The sequence below is a fragment of the Nomascus leucogenys genome, chromosome 12 (assembly GCF_006542625.1).
Source record: "Nomascus leucogenys isolate Asia chromosome 12, Asia_NLE_v1, whole genome shotgun sequence".
In the NCBI taxonomy this organism is placed as follows: domain Eukaryota; kingdom Metazoa; phylum Chordata; class Mammalia; order Primates; family Hylobatidae; genus Nomascus; species Nomascus leucogenys.
The window spans coordinates 50177755-50199676 of record NC_044392.1 but is presented as its reverse complement, the minus strand read 5'-3'; the positions used below and the strand labels follow the sequence as shown (position 1 = coordinate 50199676).

At 43.7% G+C, this 21922-nt stretch overlaps 1 protein-coding gene across 9 annotated transcripts in view; it reads left to right on the top strand.

Annotated features, from left to right (window-relative positions):
* GABPB2 (GA binding protein transcription factor subunit beta 2) overlaps positions 1 to 21391 on the top strand; it is a 51942-nt gene extending 30551 nt beyond the window's left edge. For 6 of the 9 annotated variants that reach the window (XM_030824584.1, XM_030824590.1, XM_003259207.4 and 3 more), the window contains 5 exons: positions 2299 to 2449; positions 8276 to 8389; positions 11972 to 12148; positions 20155 to 20279; positions 20717 to 21391. In XM_030824584.1, coding sequence (XP_030680444.1) covers positions 2299 to 2449; positions 8276 to 8389; positions 11972 to 12148; positions 20155 to 20279; positions 20717 to 21016 — 867 coding nt within the window. In that variant the 3' untranslated portion in view covers positions 21017 to 21391. The remainder of the gene's footprint in view (positions 1 to 2298; positions 2450 to 8275; positions 8390 to 11971; positions 12149 to 20154; positions 20280 to 20716) is intronic. The other 3 variants (XM_030824586.1, XM_030824587.1, XM_030824591.1) reach the window with 3 other exon arrangements.
* Positions 21392 to 21922: the final 531 nt, after the last annotated feature.

The window sequence follows — 21922 nt, the reverse complement described above, 5'->3', positions numbered from 1 at the left end:
TCCCAGCTACTTGGGAGACGGAGGCAGGAGAATCGGTTGAACTTGGGAGTCGGAGGTTGTAGTGAGCTGAGATCGTGCCACTGTACTCCAGCCTGGGAGACAGAGTGAGACTCTCAAAAAAAAAAGAAAAGGAATTTCACAATATCCAAAGAATGGATAACCTATTTCAATTGAAGCTGTTAGTCAAGGGGATAATTATATATGAAAAATAGTAATTTCTGGATGGGTGTGGTGGCTCATGCCTGTAATCCTAACACTTTGGGAGGCCGAGGAGGATGGATTGCCTGAGCTCAGGAGTTCGAGGCCAGCCTGGGCAACTCGATGAAACCCTGTCTCTACTAAAATACAAAAGAAATTAGCCGGGCATGGCAGCGTGCGCCTATAGTCCCAGCTACTTAGGAGGCTGAGGCAGGAACCCTGGAGGCAGAGGTTGCAGTGAGCCGAGATCGCACCACTGCACTCCATCCTGGGCGACAGAGTGGGACTCTGTCTCAAAAAAAAAAAAAAAAAAAAAAGAGAGAGAGAGACAGAGAAAGCAAGCAAGCAAGCCATTTCTGCTGCATTTTCAGTATTTTTTTTTAATTGATAGGTGGTCTATAGACTGGTTAGCCCCTTGAACTTTCAATTCTTTGTTTAGAGCCCTTTCATAACTGGACTTTTTAAAGTAGTGATTATGTTTGTAGAAAATTGCTTCTGAAAGTAATAAAGATAAGCTACTTTTCACCAAAATTGAACAGATATCCCTGGAAGCAAAAGTACAGCATATGGAGTGAGACTTTAAAATCTGGCACTTCTTTTTTTTTTTTTTTTTTTTTTTATATATATATATATATATATATTTTTTTTTTTTTTTTTTTTTTTTGAGACGGAGTCTCGCTCTGTCGCCCAGGCTGGAGTGCAGTGGCGCAACCTCGGCTCACTGCAAGCTCCGCCTCCCGGGTTCAGGCCATTCTCCTGCCTCAGCCTCTCCGAGTAGCTGAGACTACAGGCGCCCGCCACCACGCCCGGCTAATTTTTTTTTGTATTTTTAGTAGAGATGGGGTTTCACCGTGGTCTCGATCTCCTGACCTCGTGATCCGCCCGCCTCGGCCTCCCAAAGTGCTGGGATTACAAGCGTGAGCCACCGCGCCCAGCCTAAAATCTGGCACTTCTTTATTTGCTTGTTATATATTCTCTTAGGAATTTCTTCAATGGCAGAATGGAACAAGTAGTTGGACAAAACTTTAGAGAATATTGGTCTCTGTAGATACTCTACAGGGATCTCTTGCTAGCACACTGACTTGTAGATAATTAATCATAAAATGTTAGTGCTGGAAATTACTTTTTAGACTATTCAGGTCAACTCTCTCATTTTTCTTTTTTCTTTTTTTGAGACGGAGTCTCACTCTGTCACCCAGGCTGGAGTATAATGATGCTATCTTGGCTCACTGCAATCTTGGCCTCCTGGGTCAAGCAGTTCTCCTGCCTCAGCCTCCCGAGTAGCTGGGATTACAAGCACCCGCCACCATGCCCAGCTGATATTTTTGTATTTAGTAGAGAGAGGGTTTCACCATGTTGGCCAGGCTGGTCTCGAACTCCTGACCTCAAGTGGTCCACCCGCCTCAGCCTCCCAAAATGGTGGGATTACAGGCATGAGCCACCGTGCCTGGCCTGACTCCCTCATTTTTCAAATGAAAAAAACAAGATTCATAGAGGTTAAGTGAATTGTCTAGAAGTTTTTGCAAATAATACACCTTTGCTTTCCTGAAGTAGGAACAAGCTTTGGAAAGCAACCTAACAACTCTGTTAGCCTGGTCTGAAAAAAAATGGTGGTCTTAATGAGAACTCTGATCTCCCTGGGACATTGTGTATGGGAACTAGTTATGATTGATAGAGCATTGGGGTGGGAGTGGAATATGCTGTTCAGTAACTGTGTAACTGAATAATAAATGTTCTTGGGCTGGGCACGGTGGCTCAAGCCTGTAATCCTACCACTTCAGGAGGCCAAGGTGGGCGATTTGCCTGAGCCCAGGAGTTCTAGACCAACTTGGGCAACATGGCAAAACCCTGTCTCTACTAAAAATACAAAAAATTAGCTGGACGTGGTGGTGCGTGCCTGTAATCCCAGCTGCTCAGGAGGCTGAGGCATGAGAATTGCCTGAACCCAGGAGGTGGAGGTTGCAGTGAGCCGAGATCGCGCCACTGCACTCCAGCCTGGGTGACAGAGTGAGACTGTCTCAAAAAAAAAAAAAAAAAAAAAGAAAGAGAAAAGAAAAGCTAGTAAGTGTTCTGACTGAAATATCCTGCCTTGTTTGATAGGAAGCAATGCAGGATCAGGTGAATGTTAATCCAGAGAGAGCCAACCCTGTGACCGACCCTGTGACTATGGCTGCTCCATTCATCTTCACATCAGGAGAGGTTGTTAACCTCGCAAGCCTTATTTCTTCAACCAACACCAAAACAACCTCAGGTAATGTTCTGATAACATGAAATTTATTTTAGACTCAAAAATGAACAGAACCCTAGATTTTCCAAGAGATGAATGGATACCCTTTCTGATACTCCTTAATTAAAATATTGCCAAAGCAGAAGATTTGTAATAGATTTTAAAGCTGAGGTACTTATTCTTTCTGGGGAAGGGAAGATCATACATAGGGATTACAAAGGAATACTTACTGTGTTAAAAGTAAAATATTCTGGCTTGGGCACAGTGGCTCATGTCTGTAATCCCAATGCTTTGGGAGGCCAAGGTGGGAAGATTGCTTGAGGCCACCCTGGACTGGGCAATATAGCAAGACCCCATCCTCTACTAAAAATAAATTAGGTGGGCATGGTGATGCATACCTGCAGTCCCAGCTACTCAGGAGGCTGACATGGGAGGATCTCGTGAGCTCAGGAGTTGGACTTGCTGTGAGTTATAATTGTGCCACTGCACTCTGGCCTGGATGACAGAGCAACACCCTGTCTCTGAAAAAAAAAAAAAGGAAAATATTGTACAGATTAATCTATTGAAGGGTTATGCCTAGACCAAAAATGAAAATATGAAGGTGCCTCAATATGATATTCATAAGGGAAATAAACATTAATAGTTTAAAGCAGTAACAAAGCAGAATAAACATAAGTGGCTTTTGGAGTACTGATATAAAAGAGGTAAATGTGATTTTCTGAATAAAGTATAAGAGTCTGGATTTGGGCCGGGCGCGGTGGCTCAAGCCTGTAATCCCAGCACTTTGGAAGGCCGAGGCGGGCGGATCACGAGGTCAGGAGATCGAGACCATCCTGGCTAACACGGTGAAACCCCGTCTCTACTAAAAATACAAAAAATTAGCCGGGCGTGGTGGCGGGCGCCTGTAGCCCCAGCTACTCGGGAGGCTGAGGCAGGAGAATGGCGTGAACCCGGGAGGCGGAGCTTGCAGTGAGCCGAGATCACGCCACTGCACTCCAGCCTGGGGGACAGAGAAAGACTCCGTCTCAAAAAAAAAAAAAAAAAAAAGTCTGGATTTGTTCTTGAGTGCATATATAAAAAGAAAACAGCAGAGAAAACTACTTGGTGTTGATCTTTTGAAACCTGTATGTTTTTGACTTGGCGCGGTGCCTCACGCCTATAGTCCCAGCACTTTGGGAGGCCGAGGTGGGTGGATCACCTGAAGTCAGAAGTTTAAGACCAGACTGGTCAACATGGTGGAACCCCATCTTTACTAAATATACAAAAATTAGCCGGGTGTGGTGGTGGGTGCTTGTAATCCCAGCTATTTGTGAGACTGAAGCAGGAGAATCGCTTGAACCTGGGAGGCGGAGGTTGCAGTGAGCCGAGATCGCACCATTGCGCTCCAGCCTGGGCAACAAGAGTGAAACTTCATCTCAAAAAAAAAAAAAAGAAAGAAACCTGCATGTTTTCAACAAAACCTCCTATCTAAATAAGAATGAATGAGTTTGTTTTTCAGCATCTCCTTTATTTTTTATTTTTTATTTTTTTCTCCGAGGCTCTGTTTCCCAGGCTGGAGTGCAGTGGCACAATCTTGGCTCACTGCAACCTTTGCCTCCCAGGTTCAAGCGATTCTCCTGCCTCAGTCTCCTGAGTAGCTGGGACTACAGGCATGTGCCACCACGCCCAGCTAATTTTTGTATTTTTACTAGAGACGGGGTTTCACTGTGTTAGCCAGGATGATCTCGATCTCCTGACCTCGTGATCTACCCGCCTCGGCCTCCCAAAGTGCTGGGATTACAGGCGTGAGCCACCGCACCTGGCCTTTCAGTTAGCATCTCCTTTTACAAATATTTGTTTTACAATGAAATAACTTGTGTCCTCATTTAAATAAATTTTCCAATTGACTACTGGTTTCTTTTTCTTTCTTTTATTTGAAATAACAGTATTCTTAGTTAAGTTTGTATAATGTCAAAAGAAAGATCTTGACTAAGCTATTGATATTGAGAGGCAGTGTGGTAAAAGAGAAGAAGCAATGTATGTGATATACACAGAATTTTGGAATCAGAATTGTGCTCAAATAATTATTGGTTGACTAGCTGCTTGACCCTAGGAAAACTTCGCTTTGTTTATTTATCTGCAAAATTGAGATATAATAATACCTACTTTATGAGGCTGTTGTGAGAGTTTGAGAATTTGTATTTCAAGGTCCATTTTATAGTAGGGCTTCAATAATAGCTATTAAATGAAAACATATCTTAGCGAAGTTTGACCCCAACATGCCCACCAGGGGGCAATAGTGATCTTCATTTTATAAGCTATCAACAGTTATTTAAAATAATTTTGCATTCAGCGGGATGATACAAAAACTTTACGTTAAATTTATATATACATGTTACCAGAACATTCACAATCCTTTGGATTCATATTGGTTCAGTCACACTGATTAAAACAACTTTTTTTTTTTTTTTTGAGACGGAGTCTCGCTCTGTCGCCCAGGCTGGAGCACAGTGGCCCAATCTCGGCTCACTGCAACCTCCGCCTCCTGGGTTCAAGCGATTCTCCTGCCTCAGCCTCCCGAGTAGCTGGGATTACAGGCGCCTGCCACCACACCTGGCTAATTTTTGTATTTTTAGTAGAGACGGGGTTTCACCATGTTGGCCAGGCTGGTTCGAACTCCTGACCTTGTGATCCACCTGCCACGGCCTCCTGGGATTACAGGCGCCTGCCACCTGGGATTACAGGCGCCTGTCACCACACCCAGCTAATTTTTTTGTAGTTTTTAGTAGAGATGGGGTTTCACTATGTTGCCCAGGCTAGTCTCAAACTCCTGGGCTCAAGCAATTCACCTGCCTTAGCCTCCCAAAGTACTGGGATTACAAGTGTGAGCCACTGTGCCTGGCCCTGACTTTTTTTTTTTTTTTTTTTTTTTTTTTTGAGACAGAGTTTTGCTCTGTCACTCAGGCTGGAGTGCAGTGGCATGATCTTGGCTCACTGCAAACTCTGCCTCCCAGGTTCAAACAATTCTCATGCCTCAACCTCCTAAGTAGCTGGGATACTGGTGCCTGCCACCACGCCCAGCTAATTTTTGTATTTTTAGAAGAGACGGGGTTTCACCATGTTGGCCAGGCTGGTTTCAAACTCCTGACCTCAGGTGATCTGCCCACCTCGGCCTCCCAAAGTGCTGGGATTACAGGCATGAGCCACCGCGCCTGGCCCTGACTTCTTGAAAGAAGAAAAACTGGAAAGACTATTTAAGCACAGGTAGTGGGAAAACTTAAAAATTAAGAGTAGGCTGGGTGCGGTGGCTCACGCCTATAATCTCAGCACTTTGGGAGGCTGAGGTGGGCAGATAGCTTGAACTCATGAGTTCAAGAGCAACCTGGGCAGCATGGTGAAACCTGGTCTGTACAAAAAAAAAGAAAAAATTAGCCAAGCATGGTGATGCACGCCTGTAGTCTCAGCTACTTGGGAGGCTGAGGTGGGAGGACAGCTTGGGCCTGGGAGGCAGAGGCTGCAGTAAGCCAAGATTGTATCACTGCACTGCAGCCTGGGCGATAATGCCAGACTTTATCTTGAAAAAAAAAATTAAGAGTACATTTAAAAAGAAAATATATTGCTTAGTGTGCTGGCTCACGCCTATAATCCCAGCACTTTGGGAGGCCGAGTTGGGCAGATCACTTGAGGTCAGGAGTTCGAGACCAGCCTGGCTAACATAGTGAAACCCCGTCTTACTAAAAATACAAAAATTAGCTGAGCATGGTGGCGCTTGCCTGTAGTCCCAGTTACTTCGGAGGCTGAGGCAGGAGAATGGCGTGAACCTGGGAGGCAGAAGTTGCAGTGAGCTGAGATCGTGCCACTGCACTCCAGTCTGGGCAACAAGAGCAAAACTCTGTCTCAAAAAAAAAAGAATACAGGAATAGCCAATAGAGGGTGCAGCTGCTACTTCTACTTCTATACTAACAAAGCTTAATGTCATGCCAGCTGACAAGAAATGTTTATAGGGTCCAGCCCCAGCATCACCAGGCAGGACAAAGAAGGGTAGATTTGGAACTGAGAGGCAATAAATTTGTAAGTGGCATAATAGGTATCTCTGAAATTATAGTGAAAGAAATAGAGAAATATAATTCATTTTATAAAAGTAAGATTTATACAAAACTGTTGAGTAATACTTTTTTTCCCCAACAAGGAAGTATCTACAGTTAGAGTAATACTTTTGGTTCATAAAGTTAGGCATGTCTGTTGCCAGATCTAGTGCACTTCCCTCTTACAACTTAGCTATGAGAATAGCACACAGATGTAAGAGAAGAAGGTTATGAACCAAGTCTTTTTAAAAGTACATTTTGGCCGGACACAGTGGCTCATGCCTGTAATCCCAGCACTTTGGGAGGCCGAAGCAGGCAGATCACCTGAAGTCAGGAGTTCAAGACCAGCCTGGGCAACATGGCGAGACCTCGTCTCTACTAAAAGTATAAAAATTAGCTGAGTGTCGTGGTGCACACCTGTAATCCCAGCTACTCAGGAGGCTGAGATAGGAGAAGTGCTTGAATCCGGGAGGTGGAGATTGCAGTGAGCTGAGACCGTGCCACTGCACTCCAGCCTGGGAGACAGAGCGAGACTCCATCTCAAAAAGTAAGTAAATAAAAAATAAAAGTACATCTTGACATAACTAAAGTATTTTTAGCATTTAGTGTTTTTAGCATTAATCTATTGTACTACCCTTTGACATTCAATATATGAAACTTTTTATTTATTTATTTATATATTTATTTATTGAGATGGAGTCTTGCTCTGTTGCCCAAGCTGAAGTGCAGTGGTGCAATCTCAGCTCACTGCAATCTCCACCTCCCAAGTTCAAGCGATTCTCTTGCCTCAGCCTCCGAAGTATCTGGGATTATAGGTGCCCACCATCAAGCCCAGCTAATTTTTGTATTTTTAGTAGAGACAGGGTTTCACCTTGTTGGCCAGGCTGGTCTCGAACTCCTGACCTCAGGTGATCCACCCGCCTCGGCCTCCCAAAGTGCTAGGATTACAGGCATGAGCCACAGCGTCTGGCCATGAAACTTTAGGTTTTTAACTATTCTTGTATTAGAGGTGAATCCTATTCTTCACATCTATCTAGCTGATGAAAAAAGGTAGTATGATTGGGTAAAGCCCAGAAGGGGACTATTCCCTTATCACTGCTCAGCTTTGAGTGAGGTATGCATTTTACACTTACTGCCTGCTGCCAAGGAGAGCCCTGCCCAGCCAGCTTAGGGAGTGGGTAGCACTCTTGGTCTGTTAGCTACTAATGCTCAGCACTGGCAGTGCCAAGAGAATGATTAAATGAGGGGAATGTAGTGGCCCTGTACAAAGTATACTTTTTTTTTTTTTTTTTGAGAAGGAGTCTCACTCTGTCGCCCAGGCTGGAGTGCAATGGTGTGATCTCAGCTCACTGCAAGCTCCGCCTCCCGGGTTCATGCCATTCTTCTGCCTCAGCCTCCCAAGTGACTGGGACAACAGGCGCCCACCACCACGCCCAGCTAATTTTTTGTATTTTTAGTAGAGATGGGGTTTCACCATGTTAGCCAGGATGGTCTTGAACTCCTGACCTCGTGATTCACCTGCCTCGGCCTCCCAAAGTGCTGGGATTACAGGCAGGAACAGCACCCGGCCCTCCAAGTATACTAATTTAATCCACTTTAAAGGAAAACCTTTTTAAACCTTAAAAGAATTTTAACACTGATATAATTGGCTTATATCAGTTTGAGTTAGAGAACAAGATTGAGGACATTAGAGTGAAAAGCTGAGGTTTTGATTTAATAAGCTGTTTTTAATTTGCCTCAATTTTTTCTCTACATTGGACCTCATTTGTCTTTCTTACTGAAATAGGTGACCCCCATGCCTCAACAGTACAGTTTTCAAATTCTACCACCTCAGTGCTGGCTACCCTTGCAGCTCTTGCTGAGGCATCAGTCCCCCTCTCCAACTCACACAGAGCCACAGGTAGGTAAGGGATATGCTGCTGAGTGAATCACCACTTTTTCTTTTAAGTCTCCAGCAGATTTAATTTGCATGAAATATTATTAAAGAATTGCATTTAATTAGAGACAGCTAAGGAAAAGGGATGTAGCGTCATCGAACATCAGAAAGAAAAATTGCTAGGTGGTATAATCAGACAGCTGAATAATATCAGAGAATGACTGAATTATTCCTTTGTGTGTTCACAGTTTGAAGTTTGTTTTCCCTGACTCTAGTTACTTCAGATTGAAATGTCTATTCTCATATTAGCAGATTTTTTTGGAGATACTCTATGTTATGTTTTGACTGATGCTATCATAGAATGATTCAAAATAGCAGCCCAGATATCTTAAAGTATCAAAATACATGGGACTGGTACCTTTTTCGTTGTCATATCCTTTGTACTTCATGGTTTGCTTTTCTTTTCTTTTTTTTTTTTTTTTTTTGAGACAGAGTCTCACTCTGTTGCCCAGGCTGCAGTGCAGTGGCGCGATCTTGGCTCACTGCAACCTCCGCCTCCCGGGTTCATGCCATTCTCCTGCCTCAGCCTCTCCGAGTAGCTGGGACTACAGGCACCCGCCACCACGCCTGGCTAATTTTTTTTTTTGTATTTTTAGTAGAGACGGGGTTTCACCGTGGTCTCGATCTCCTGACCTCCTGATCCGCCTGCCTCAGCCTCCCAAAGTGCTGGGATTACAAGCGTGAGCCACCGCGCCCGGCTGGCTTGCTTTTATTTTCACTGGAGATGTTATTTTGGCATTTCCAAAGGAGTTGGGCAAATATAGGCTATGTATTGCCTTTCTGATATTTAAAACAAAAAAAGTTTTCAAGTTATTTAGCCAGAGCTAGTGGTCTGTGTGGGGAAGACTTAAGGCTTCATATAGGCAGGGGAATATAGTCATAGGTAGGGCTCAGTAGACATTTAGAAATCTGTCTGGAACCCTCTGGCCATCTGCTCCATTATATATGAAAGCAGAATTTCTGATTTATTTCTGCCGTGACATTTGGGTGGCAGGAACATTCTTCCAATTCCAATCCTATTTTTCTGAATGGGTGTAATCATAAAGATCTCTACTCAGATGTATATGAGGGAACAACATAGCAAAGGGAAAAGCAGTGTATTAAACTTGTCCTTGCTATTCTTTTGGTTTGCTCTTTGATCTTGGATAAATCACTTCTCCAGATTCTAGTTTTCTTATCTTTGGCATGATGGTTGGATTAGGTTATCTATCCAGGACCTTTCAGCTTTAATATTTAACTGTTCTTTGTTTCTAAGAGGTGTGAATCCTTTATTTCCATTGAACTACTTAGATGTGTTTCATATGGATGGGTGATACCCCATTTATTACTGCAAAGTTCTATCTGTGACTCTTTCTTTCTTTCTTTTCTTTCCTTCCCTTTCTTTCTTTCTTTCCTTTCTTTTCTTTCTTTCCTTTCTTTTCTTTTCTCTTTCTTTCTTTCTTTCTTTCTTTCTTTCTTTCTTTCTTTCTTTCTTTCTTTCTTTCTTTTTCCTTCCCTTCCTTCCTTCCTTCCCTCCCTCCCTCCCTCCCTTTCTTTCTTTCTTCCTTGAGACAGAGTCTCACTCTGTCACCCAGGCTGGGGTGCAGTGGCATGATCTCAGCTTACTGCCATCTCTACCTCTGGGGTTCAAGCACAATTCTCCTGCATCAGCCTCCCAAGTAGCTGGGATTACAGGCGCCCACCACCATGCCCAGCTAATTTTTGTATTTTTAGTACAGACGGGGTTTTGCCATGTTGGCCAGGCTGGTCTCAAACTACTGACCTTGGTGATCCGCCCACCTCGGCCTTCCAAAGTGCTGGGATTATAGGTGTGAGCCACTGCGCCTGGCCCTGTGACACTTGAGATAGAGAAATTCCATAGTGGTAGGAATTATTTCCTCTAATAGTGCTTAGTTTATTGGGATATTGACTAATCAAATGGAAAATCTCGATTCAACATAATACACATAACACTCATAGAATGGTACCTGGCACATAAGCGTTGGCTATTTTATTTATATATATATATGTTTGGGGTTTCTTTTGATACAGACAGGATCTTATTCTGTTATTCTGTCACCCAGGCTGGAGTGCAGTGGCACAATCAGAGCTCACTGCAGCTTGAACTTCTGGGCTCAAGTGATCCTCCCACATCAGCCTCCTGAGTAGCTAGGACTAAAGGTGCATGCCACCACACTCAGTTAATTTTTCAAATTTTGGGGGATGGTCTCACTGCTCAGGCTGGTCTTCAACTCCCAGCCTCAAGCAATCCTCTTGCCGTGGCCTCCCAAAGTGTTGGGATTATGGGCATGAGCCACCATACCCAGCCAGCTATTCTTGATTTATCAGATGAAAAAAGCCACCTAACATTTTTGTCTATCAAACTCCAATATTTTGACTACTTCACATATTATTCTGTTAATTCACTATTAAATATCCCTGTTTTCTTATAGAAATGATCTACTCTGATTTATGGTTATTTTAGACTTTTTTTTTTGAGACAGAATCTCGCTTTTGTCACGCAGGCTGGAGTGCAGTAGCAGGATTTTGGTTCACTGCAACCTCTGCCTCCTGGGTTCAAACAATGCTCCTGCCTCAGCCTTCTAAGTAGCTGGGATTACAGGTGCCCATCAACACGCCCAGCTAATTTTTGTATTTTTAGTAGAGATGGGGTTTCACCATGTTGGCCAGGCTGGTCTCGAACCCCTGACCTCAGGTGATCTGCCCACCTCGGCCTCCCAAAGTTCTGGGATTACAGGTGTGAGCCACTGTGCTCAGCCATTTTAGACTTTCAAGATACTTCCTGAAAGAAAAAAAGGGTTCCAATATCAAATATGTTGGGGAAACAGCATATCTGGTTTTTTTGTTTGTTTTTTGAGACGGAGTCTCGCTCTGTCGCTCAGGCTGGAGTGCAGTGGCTCCACCTCGACTCACTGCAACCTCCGCCTCCCAGGCTCAAGCGATTCTCATGCCTCAGCCTCCAAAGTAGCTGGAACTACAGGCACATGCCACCATGCCTGACTAATTTTTGTACTTTTAGTAGAGACAGGGTTTTGCCATGTTGGCCAGGCTGGTCTCTAACTCCTGGCCTCAAGTGATTCGCCCATCTTGGCCTCCCAAAGTGCTAAGATTATAGGCATGAGCCACCGTGCCCAGCTGAAACAGAGTATCTTATACCCTGTTGGAGAATCACACCCTGTTAGAAAATCACAATGTTAATTAGCCTATTGAAGTCTCTGATACTCCTACAAAACCAAAAAGTTTAAGCATATTTAAACCACAATTTTGAAAATGTATTTATACATAGAACCCATCTTTAGTGAAAGTTATTAATACCTCAGTGAACACATTTTATAAAATACTGTTCTAATGCATTGTCTATTTTCTTTTCTCCTCTGATTTAGCATTGTTCACAAAACCTTTTGTGAACTGTTGAATCTCACTTTTTTTTTCAAATGTTCCTCTCCCTGAATGTTGTCAGGTTCAAGGAGGTTGAAATTGCCCTACTCCTATTTTTTTAAAAAGCTGAAATTTTAAATTTGCTTTTGTCATCTCTAACCAATTCAGAGGAAATTATAGAAGGAAATTCTGTTGACTCATCAATCCGGCAAGTAATGGGGAATGGAGGCCAGAGGGTCATCACCATAGTGACTGATGGAGTCCCTCTGGGTAATATCCAAACTTCAATCCCTACTGGAGGCATTGGCCAGCCATTTATTGTAACTATGCAAGATGGACAGCAAGGTGAGTTATCTCTTGCAGACAATTGTTTATTAAAAGATATTTTAGATACTCCATACTCACTTAAAAATGAGGCATTAAGACAAATAGTGGAAGTGGGAGATTGCCAGATGCAAGTTGGGCAAAGAAGCTCTGAAAAAGAAAAAGAAATGGAACCAGACTGGCAAAAGCTAATTGCCTAATATGTATAAAATCTGTAGTAAAAACCAGTTGATCCGGTGGAAAAAATAACAAATAATATGAACCAATAGTTCACAGAAAAAAATGTACTGATGGCTCTTAAAAATATGAAAATAGCTGGGTGAGGCGTCTCACAGCTGTAATCCCAGCACTTTGGGAGGCTGAGGCAGGAGGATCACTTGAGATCAGGAGTTCAAGACCAGCCTGGCCAAAATAGCAAAACCCCGTCTCTACTAAAAATACAAAAATTAGCCAGGCATGGTGGCGCACGCCTGTAGTCCCAGCTACTCAGGAGGCTGAAGTGGGAGGATCACTTGAGCCCAGGAGGTTGAGGCTGTAGTGAGCCGTGATTATGCCACTGCACACCAGCCTGGATGACAGAGTGAGACTCTGTCTTAAAAAAAAAAGGAAAGAAAGAAAAAATATATTCGACCTACTTCATTCATAACAAGAGAAGTGCAAATAAATACTGTACTGACATACCATTATAACACTATGTTGTTAAAGGTATAGGGAAACAAGCACTCTTATAAATCACTTGTGAGAGTGCAAATTAATGGATCCTCTAAAAAGGATATTGGTAATATCTGTAGGTATTAAAGATGTACAGAAAGATGTACCTTTGGGTTTTTTTGTTTGCTTGTTTGTTTGAGATGGAGTTCCTCTTTGTTGCCCAGGCTGGAGCACAGTGGCAGGATCTTGGCTCACTGTAACCTCCACCTCCCTGGTTCAAGTAATTCTTGTGCCTCAGCCTCCTGAGTAGCTGGGACTATAGGCGCACACCAACACGCCCAGTTAATTTTTGTGTATTTTTAGTAAAGACAGGGTTTTACCATGTTAGCCAGGCTGTTCTTGAACTCCAGACCTCAAGTGATCCTCCCGCCTAAGCCTCCCAAAGTGCTGAGATTATAGGTATGAGCCATCACACCCAGTGATGGTGTGTATCTTTTGGTTAAACAGTTCTTTTTTCTTTTTTGTGTGTGTAACTGGGTCTTGTTCTGTCACCCAGGCTTGTGTGCGGTGGTGCAATCATGGGTCACTGCGGCCTCGACCTCCTGGGCTCAAGCTATCCTCCCGCCTCAGCCACCTGAGTAGCTGGGGCTACAGTTCCACGCCACCATGCCCAGCTATATTCAGACTGAGGCTATACATTAGTATACTGAGGCATAACATTAGTTGCTTCCAGGGAGGGCAACTGGGTACTAAGGATGAGTGGGGGGCTTTTCAATGTATATGCTTTTATAGTCTTGATGTTTTTAATCATTTAATGTATCAGTTATTCAAAAAAGACATAATTAAAATTTTTTGAAAAGAGGAAGCCCATCATTACAACTCCATGCCTTAAAAATACTGGAGGTTGGCCAGGCACAATGGCTTACCTATGTAATCCTGTAATCCTAGCACTTTGGGAGACCAAAGCAGGAGGATTGCTTGAGGCCAAGAGTTCCAAATCAGCTGGGGCAACATAGCAAGACCCCCTCATCTCTACACAATTTTTTAAAACAATAGCCTGGTTGATGGCACGTGCTTATAGTCCCAACTACTCAGGTGGTTTTGGCAGGAGGATCACTTGAGCCCAGGAGCTCAAGGTTGCAGTATGCTACCATAATCATGCCACTGCACTCCAGCCTGGGCAACAGAGCAAAACATTGTCTCTAATATATATATATATATATATATATATATTTTTTTTTTTTTTTTTTTTTTTTTTTTTGAGACAGAATCTTGCTCTGTCACGCCAGGCTGGAGTGCAGTGGCACAATCTCGGCTCACTGCAACCTCCACCTCCTGGGTTCAAGCGATTCTCCTGCCTCAGCCTCCTGAGTAGCTGGGATTACAGGTGTGTGCCACCACGCCTGGCTAATTTTTTTGTGTTTTTAGTAGAGACGGGGTTTCACTATGTTGGTCAGCCTGGTCTCGAACTCCTGACCTCGTGATCCACCCTCCTCGGCCTCCCAAAGTGCTGGAATTACAAGCGTGAGCCACCACACCCGGCCTATAGTTTTTTTTTTTTTTTTTTTTTTTGTGGTTTTTTTTTTTTAAAGATAGGATCTCCCTTTGTTGCCCAGGCTAGAATGCAGTGGCATGATTATGGCTCACTACAGCCTCGACTTCCCAAGCAACCCTCTCACCTCAGCCTCCCAAGTAGCTGGGACTACAGGCATGCACCACCACGCCTGGCTAATTTTTTTTTTTTTTTTTTTTTTTTTTTTAGACAGGGACTCAGCTGGAGTGCAGTGGCATGATCTCGGCACACTGCAATCTCCGCCTTCTGGGTTCAAGTGATTCTCCTGCCTCAGCCAACGGAGTAGCTGGGATTACAGTCATGTGCCACCATGCCCAGCTAATTTTTTTTTTTTTTTTTTGGTAGAGACAGGGTTTCGCCATGTTGGCCAGGCTGGTCACGAGCTCCTGAACTCAAGTGATCTGCCTGCCTTGGCCTCCCAAAGTGCTGGGATTACAGGTGTGAGTCAACACCCCTGGCCTTTTTTTATTTTTTGTACAGACTGGGTCTTACTATGTTGCCTATGTTGGGATTTATAATTTTTAAATTATTTCAACTGATGGATCAGGAAGTATGGGAAGGTAAGAATTAAACTTATTATAATCCAAACTTTGATATCATAAATTCTAATTTATGCATTGCTGATATTTTTGTGAACATAGTTATCATTTTAAGTTTCTAGGGCTCATTGGGTAGGTGAGAGACTGCTTATAATGGAAATAAATAAATGAAAACTGAGATGTTTTGGAGAAAAAGAATAGAATTGAGGCTTTACCTAAATAAACTATACTACTTTTTTATTTTTATTTTTAAAATTTATTTATTTATTTATTTAGAGGTGCAATCTCAGCTCCCTGCAACCTCAGCCTCCTAGGCTCAAGCAGTCCTCCCACCTCAAGTCCCAAGTAGCTAGGACCACAGGTGCGAGCCACCACACCCAGCTAATTTTTTACTTTTTCACAGAGACAAGGTCCCCAGCCTGGCCTCAAACTCCTGGGCTCAAGCAATCTTTCTACCTTGGCTTCCTAAAGTTCTAGGATTACAGGTGTGAGCCGCTGTGCTCAGCCTACACTACTTTTTACAAATATGTTTAAGGCCCAAAGAAAGAAAACAGATTTTGTGAGTTATCTGCAGAATAATTTAAATCCCAGACTAAACTTCCATTTCTACTCAACATATATCTAAGCTGCTTTCCACTGACATCAGTTGATGAGTTTATAAAGAAATACAAACCAATTTTTAAATCTGCCAAACCCAATGATTAGATAAATCTTCTGTTTTTTGTTTTTGTTTTTAAATTTTTGTCCGGACATGGTAGCTCACACCTGTAATCCCAGCACTTTGGGAGGCCAAGGTGGGCACATCATGAGGTCAGGAGATCAAGACCATCCTGGCTAATGCGGTGAAACTCTGTCTCTACTAAAAATACAAAAAAATTAGCTGGGCCTGGTGGCATGTGCCTGTAGTCCCCACTACTCCAGAGGCTGAGTCAGGAGAATGGGGTGAGCCCGGGAGGCGGAGCTTGCAGTGAGCAGAGATCGCGCCACTGCACTCCAACCTGGGAGACACAGCAAGACTCCAACTCCAAAAAAAAAAAAAAAAAACGCTGTGATTACAGGCATGAACTACTGTGTCTGGCCAAATCTTCTGTTTTAAAATAATCATAATATATCCTAAAACCTAAATATAATTTTTAACTTTTTATCTTTAGATCATTAAAGATTTAGTACAGTTCTTTTTTTTTTTTTTTTTGAGACGGAGTCTCGCTCTGTCACCCAGGCTGGAGTGCAGTGGCGCAATCTCGGCTCACTGCAAGCTCCGCCTCCCGGGTTCACGCCATTCTCCTGCCTCAGCCTCTCCGAGTAGCTGGGACTACAGGCGCCCGCCACCACGCCCGGCTAATTTTTTGTATTTTTTAGTAGAGACGGGGTTTCACCGTGGTCTCGATCTCCTGACCTCGTGATCCGCCTGCCTCGGCCTCCCAAAGTGCTGGGATTACAAGTGTGAGCCACCACGCCCGGCAAGATTTAGTACAGTTCTAAGAAATAATACAGAGAAATCTATTACTGGGATTACAGGCACATGCCACCATGCCCATCTAATTTTTTGTATTTTTGGTAGAGACGGGGTTTTGCCATGTTGGCCAAGCTGGTCTCGAACTCCTGACCTCGGGTGATCCGCCCACCTTGGCCTCCCAAAGTGCTGGGATTACAGGTATGAGCCACCGTGCCCATCCTCTACTTTGTCATTTCAAGAATGTTATGTAAGTGGAATCATACAGTATACATGATTTTGAGATTGGCTTTTTTCCTTTCAGCATAATTCCCTTGATACCCATGCAAAGTGTTGTTTGAATCAGTATTTCATTCCTTCTTATTGCTGAGTATTATTCCATGATATGAATGTACCACAGTTTGTTTAACCATTTACCCAATGAAGGACATTTAAGTTGCTTCCAGTTTCAGCTATCTAAAAATAAAACTGGTTGGGCACAGTGAGTGGCTCATGCCTATAATCGCAGCACTTTGGGAGGACTACGCCGGCAGATAGCTTAAGCACAGGAGTTTGAAATCAGCCTGGACAACATGACGAAACCCATCTCTAAAAAACAATACAAAAAAAGAAAAAAATTAGCCAGGCGTGCTGGTGTGTGCCTGTAGTCCCAGCTACTTGGGAGGGTCACTGGAGGCCAGGAGGTTGAGGCTGCAGTGAGACATTCTGCCACTGCACACCAACCTGGATAACAGAGTGAGACTCTGTCTCATAAAAAATAAATAAATAAATAAATAAAGCATTATGAATACCATAATTGTTTACAGGTTCTTATGGGAAATAAAAAAATGGGAAATAGGGCCCGGGCTCAGTGGCGCACGCACTTTGGGAGGCCGAGGTGGACGGATCACAAGGTCAAGAGATCGAGACCATCCTGGCCAATATGGTGAAACCACATCTCTACTAAAAATACAAAAATTATCTGGGTGTGGTGGCACATGCCTATAGTCCCAGATACTCGAGAGGCTGAGGCAGGAGAATCTCTTGAACCCGGGAGGCGGAGGTTGCAGTGAGCCAAGATTGTGCCACTGCACTCCATCTGAAGACAGAGCGAGACTCTGTCTCAAAATAAAAAGGAAAGAAAAGAAAACAAATGGGAAATAGGCCAGGCATGGTGGCTTAAGCCTATAATCCCAGCACTTTGGGAGGCAAAGGTGGGTGAATCACCTGAGATCAGGAATTTGAGACCAGCCTTCCTAACATGGCGAAACCCCACCTCTACTAAAAGTACAAAAATTAGTCAGGCGTGGTGGCAGGCACCTGTAATCCCAGCTACTCGGGAGGCTGAGGTAGGAGAATCACTTGAACCTGGGAGGTGGAGGTTGCAGTGAGCCAACATCATGCCAATGCACTCCAATCTGGCCTGGGCGGAGCCAGACTCTGTGTCAAGAAAAAAAGAAGTAGGAAATAAATTTTCTATTCTCTGGGATAAATGCCTGAGAGTACAATTGCTGGGTCATATGGTAAGTGTGTGTTTTGTTTTGTTTTTTAAGAAACTGCCAAACTTGGGCGGATCACCTGAGGTCAGGAATTTGAGACCAGCGTGACCAACATGGAGAAACCCCATCTTTACTAAAAATACAAAATTAGCCAGGTGTGGTGGCACATGCCTGTAATCCCAGCTACTCGGGAGGCTGAGGCAGGAGAATCACTTGAACTGGGGGCAGAGGTTGCGGTGAGCCAAGATCGTGCCATTGCACTCCAGCCTGAATAATAAGAATGAAACTCCGTCTCGAAAGAAAGAAAGAGAGAGAGACAGAGAAAGAAAGAAACTGGCAAACTATTTTCTTTTCTTTTTTTTTTTTTTTTTTTGAAATGGAGTCTCACTCTGTCACCCAAGCTGGAGTGCAGTGGCACTATCTCAGCTAACTGCAACCTCCGCATACCAGGTTCAAGCGATTCTCCTGCGTCAGCCTCCCGAGTAGCTGGGATTACAGGCAGGTGCCACCACACCCGGCTGATTTTTGTATTTTTTGTAGAGATGCGGTTTGACTATGTTGGCCAGGCTGGTCTCAAACTCCTGAGCTCAGGCAATCCGCCTGCCTCGGCCACCCAAAGTGCTGTGATTACAGGGCATGAGCCACTGCGCCCAGCCTGCCAAACTGTTTTCTAGAGTGGCTGTACCATTTTACATTCCCACCAGCAATTTATGAATAATCCAGCATGTCTACGTCCTCTCCAGCATTTGGTGTCATCACTTTTTAAAAAACTTTTAGCCTGGCGCGGTGGCTCACACCTGTAATCCCAGTACTTTGTGAGGCCGAGGCAGGTGGAATATCTGAGGTCAGGAGTTCGAGACCAGTCTGGCTAACATGGAGAAACCCAGTCTCTATTAAAAATACAAAAATTAACTGTGTGTGATGGCATGCGCCTGTAGTCCCAGCTACTCAGGAGGCTGAGGCAAGAGAATTGCTTGAACCCAGGAGGTGGAGGTTGCAGTGAGCTGAGATTGTGCCACTGCACTCCAACCTGGGTTACAGAGTGAGACTTCTCGGAAAAAAAAAAAAAGGCCGGGCGTGGTAGCTCACACCTGTAATGCCAGCACTTTGGGAGGCCAAGGCAGGTGGATCACGTGAGGTCGGGAGTTCAAGACCAGACTAACCAACATGGAGAAACCCCGTCTCTACTAAAAATACAAAATTAGCCGGGTATGGTGGGGCATGCCTGTAATCTCAGCTATTTGGGAGGCTGAGGCAGGAGATGACTTGAACCCAGGAAGCGGAAGTTGCAGTTAGCCGAGATCACACCATTGCATTCCAGCCTGGGTAACGAGAGCAAAACTCCGTCTCAAAAAAAAACCAAAAAAACAACTTTTAGCCATTCTGACAGATGTGTAGTGTGTCATGTGTGTTGTGTGTGTGTTGACTCTTCTCTCACTTATATATAAGAAGAGAATTAATTTAGGTACAGATAATGGCTATTGGCTTTTATTAGAGGTCTCAAAAATATATAAAGACTTCAGGCCTTCTTTTGACAGATTATTTCTGCAGTTTTTGTTTGTTTGTTTGTTTAAGATAGGGTCTCACTCTGTCGCCCAGGCTGGAGTGCAGTCGTGAGTTCTTGGCTCACTACAGCCTCAACTTCCCAGGCTCAGGTGATCCTCCCACTTCAGCCTCCCAAGTAGCTGGAATTACAGGCATGCTCCACCATGCCTGGCTAATTTTTTTATTTTTTTTGCGGAGACGGTGTTTGCCATGTTGCCCAAGCTGGTCTTGAACTCCTGGGCTCAAGTGATCCTCCCATCTTAGCCTCCCAACATGGTAGAATTATAGGTGTGAGCCACCTCGCCCTGCCATTTCTGGGCGAATTGATAAGCTAATTGGCCATAGGTGACCTAGAGTCAGACACCTTCATATAAGAGCCTCAGACTTGGGACTTACTTGCATGGCTTCCAAGCCTGCAAATCTATACCTTTCCTTTTTGAGCCATTCTCAGTGCTCTATTAATCCTTTTTGTTCCTCCCTGAAGGGCCATGCCTTACCTGTTGATTCTAAAATTCAAAGAGATATTAAAAATGATATATCAAATAATATATGTAACTTTCTCTTTGCTTTTTTGTTGAGATGGGGTCTTGCTGTGTTGTTTAGGCTAGCCTTGAACTCCTGGACTCAAGAAGTCCTCCAGTCAGCTGCCTGAGTAGCTAGGACCACAGGCACACACCACTGTACCCAACCTAGAATATATTTTAGTTTATTTTCTAATTAAAAGCAAGCAAAACTTCTTTGTTTTATTATGCATTCATCACTTCCAATTGGTGTCCTTTGACTTGTAGTTCTAACTGTACCTGCTGGTCAGGTTGCAGAAGAGACTGTAATTAAAGAGGAAGAAGAAGAGAAGTTGCCACTAACAAAGAAACCAAGGATAGGAGAGAAGACAAACAGTGTGGAGGAAAGCAAGGTAATGTTTTTAGGAGCGATGAAAAGAATTTAAAGCCATAATTATCAAGGCCTGAACCCTTCTTCATCTTTTTTTTTTTTTTCTTTTTGAGACAGTCTTGCTGTCTTGCCCAGGCTGGAGTACAGTGGCATGATCTCAGCTCACTGCAACCTCCGCCTCCCAGGCTCAAGTGATTCTCATGCCTCAGCCTCCTGAGTAGCTGGGATTACAGGCACCTGCCACCACGCCTGGCTAATTTTTGTATTTTTAGTAGAGATGGGGTTTCACCATGTTGGCCAAGTTGGTCTCGAACTCCTGACCTCAAATAATCTGCCCGCCTCTGCCTCCCAAAGTGCTTGGATTATAGGTGTGGGGCACCACGCCTGGCCTTTTTGTCTACTATCTGGATAATTTATGATCAGGAATTTACCTGGTGGTGACATAGCTTATTTTTACAGGAAGGCAATGAAAGAGAGCTACTACAGCAACAACTCCAGGAGGCCAATCGAAGAGCCCAGGAATACCGACACCAGCTCCTAAAGAAAGAGCAGGAAGCAGAACAGTACCGTCTTAAGCTGGAGGCCATAGCCCGACAGCAGCCCAATGGAGTTGATTCCACCATGGATGAAGAGGTGGCTGAGGTAGATGCTGTAGTAGTCACAGAGGGGGAGTTGGAAGAGAGAGAGACAAAAGTGACTGGGTCAGCAGGGACCACAGAGCCTCACACTAGAGTTTCCATGGAAACTGTTTCATCTTAATATGCAAGGGCCACAATTTGCACTGTGTTCATATTAATCCTCTTTTTAAAAAGAAAATATACAGAAGACAAACATTGTATAAAAACTAAGAGTGTCTTTAAGAAGAAAACTATAGCAGGGTACAATGCTTGGGCTCGGGAAGTTTCTCTGTGCAACTGGAAAATTCAAAGCCATATTTAGGGAACATTTTTTCTGAGGGGCCGAAAGAATAAGGACCAAATTTCTTAGCTCATATCATTGCTTTAAACATAGAAGTAAAAGAATACTGCATGTTGTGGGTTGATTTTTTTTTATTAAATAACTGACTTTCTCACAAAAGATTTTAAGGTAACATTTCTAATATATATGCACCAATATATATGCCTTTAATAATTACACCATCAAGTGACCTGAAAATGCCCCTTAGATTTATGATGCATATCTGTTGGAAAAACTAATTGGGAGGAAGGTTAGACAAGCTTTGGGGAAGTCTCCAAAGGAGCAGGAACTCCCAACCTTAAGTTAATTTCACTGAAGAGAATTTTCCTTTTTTTTTTTTTTTTTTGAGACCCGGTCTGACTCTGTCACCCAGGCTAGAGTACAGTGGTGCAATCTTGGCTCACTGCAACCTCCGCCTCCAGGGCGCAGCCTCCTGAGTAGCTGGGAGGACAGGCATATGCCACCATATCACTGAAAAGAAATTTTTGATTGTCTGACAGATATGTATCCATTATGTGTCTATAGCTCAGATGCTTGTGTAAAAAACTGAAATAAGATGGGTGTGGTGGCTCACACCTGTAATCCCAGCACTTTGGGATGTTGAAATGGGAGAATTCTTGAGTCCAGGAGTTTGAGATGAGCCTGGGCGACATAGAAACCTGCGTCTACAAAAAATTTAAAAATTAGCCAAGTATGGTGACAGGCATC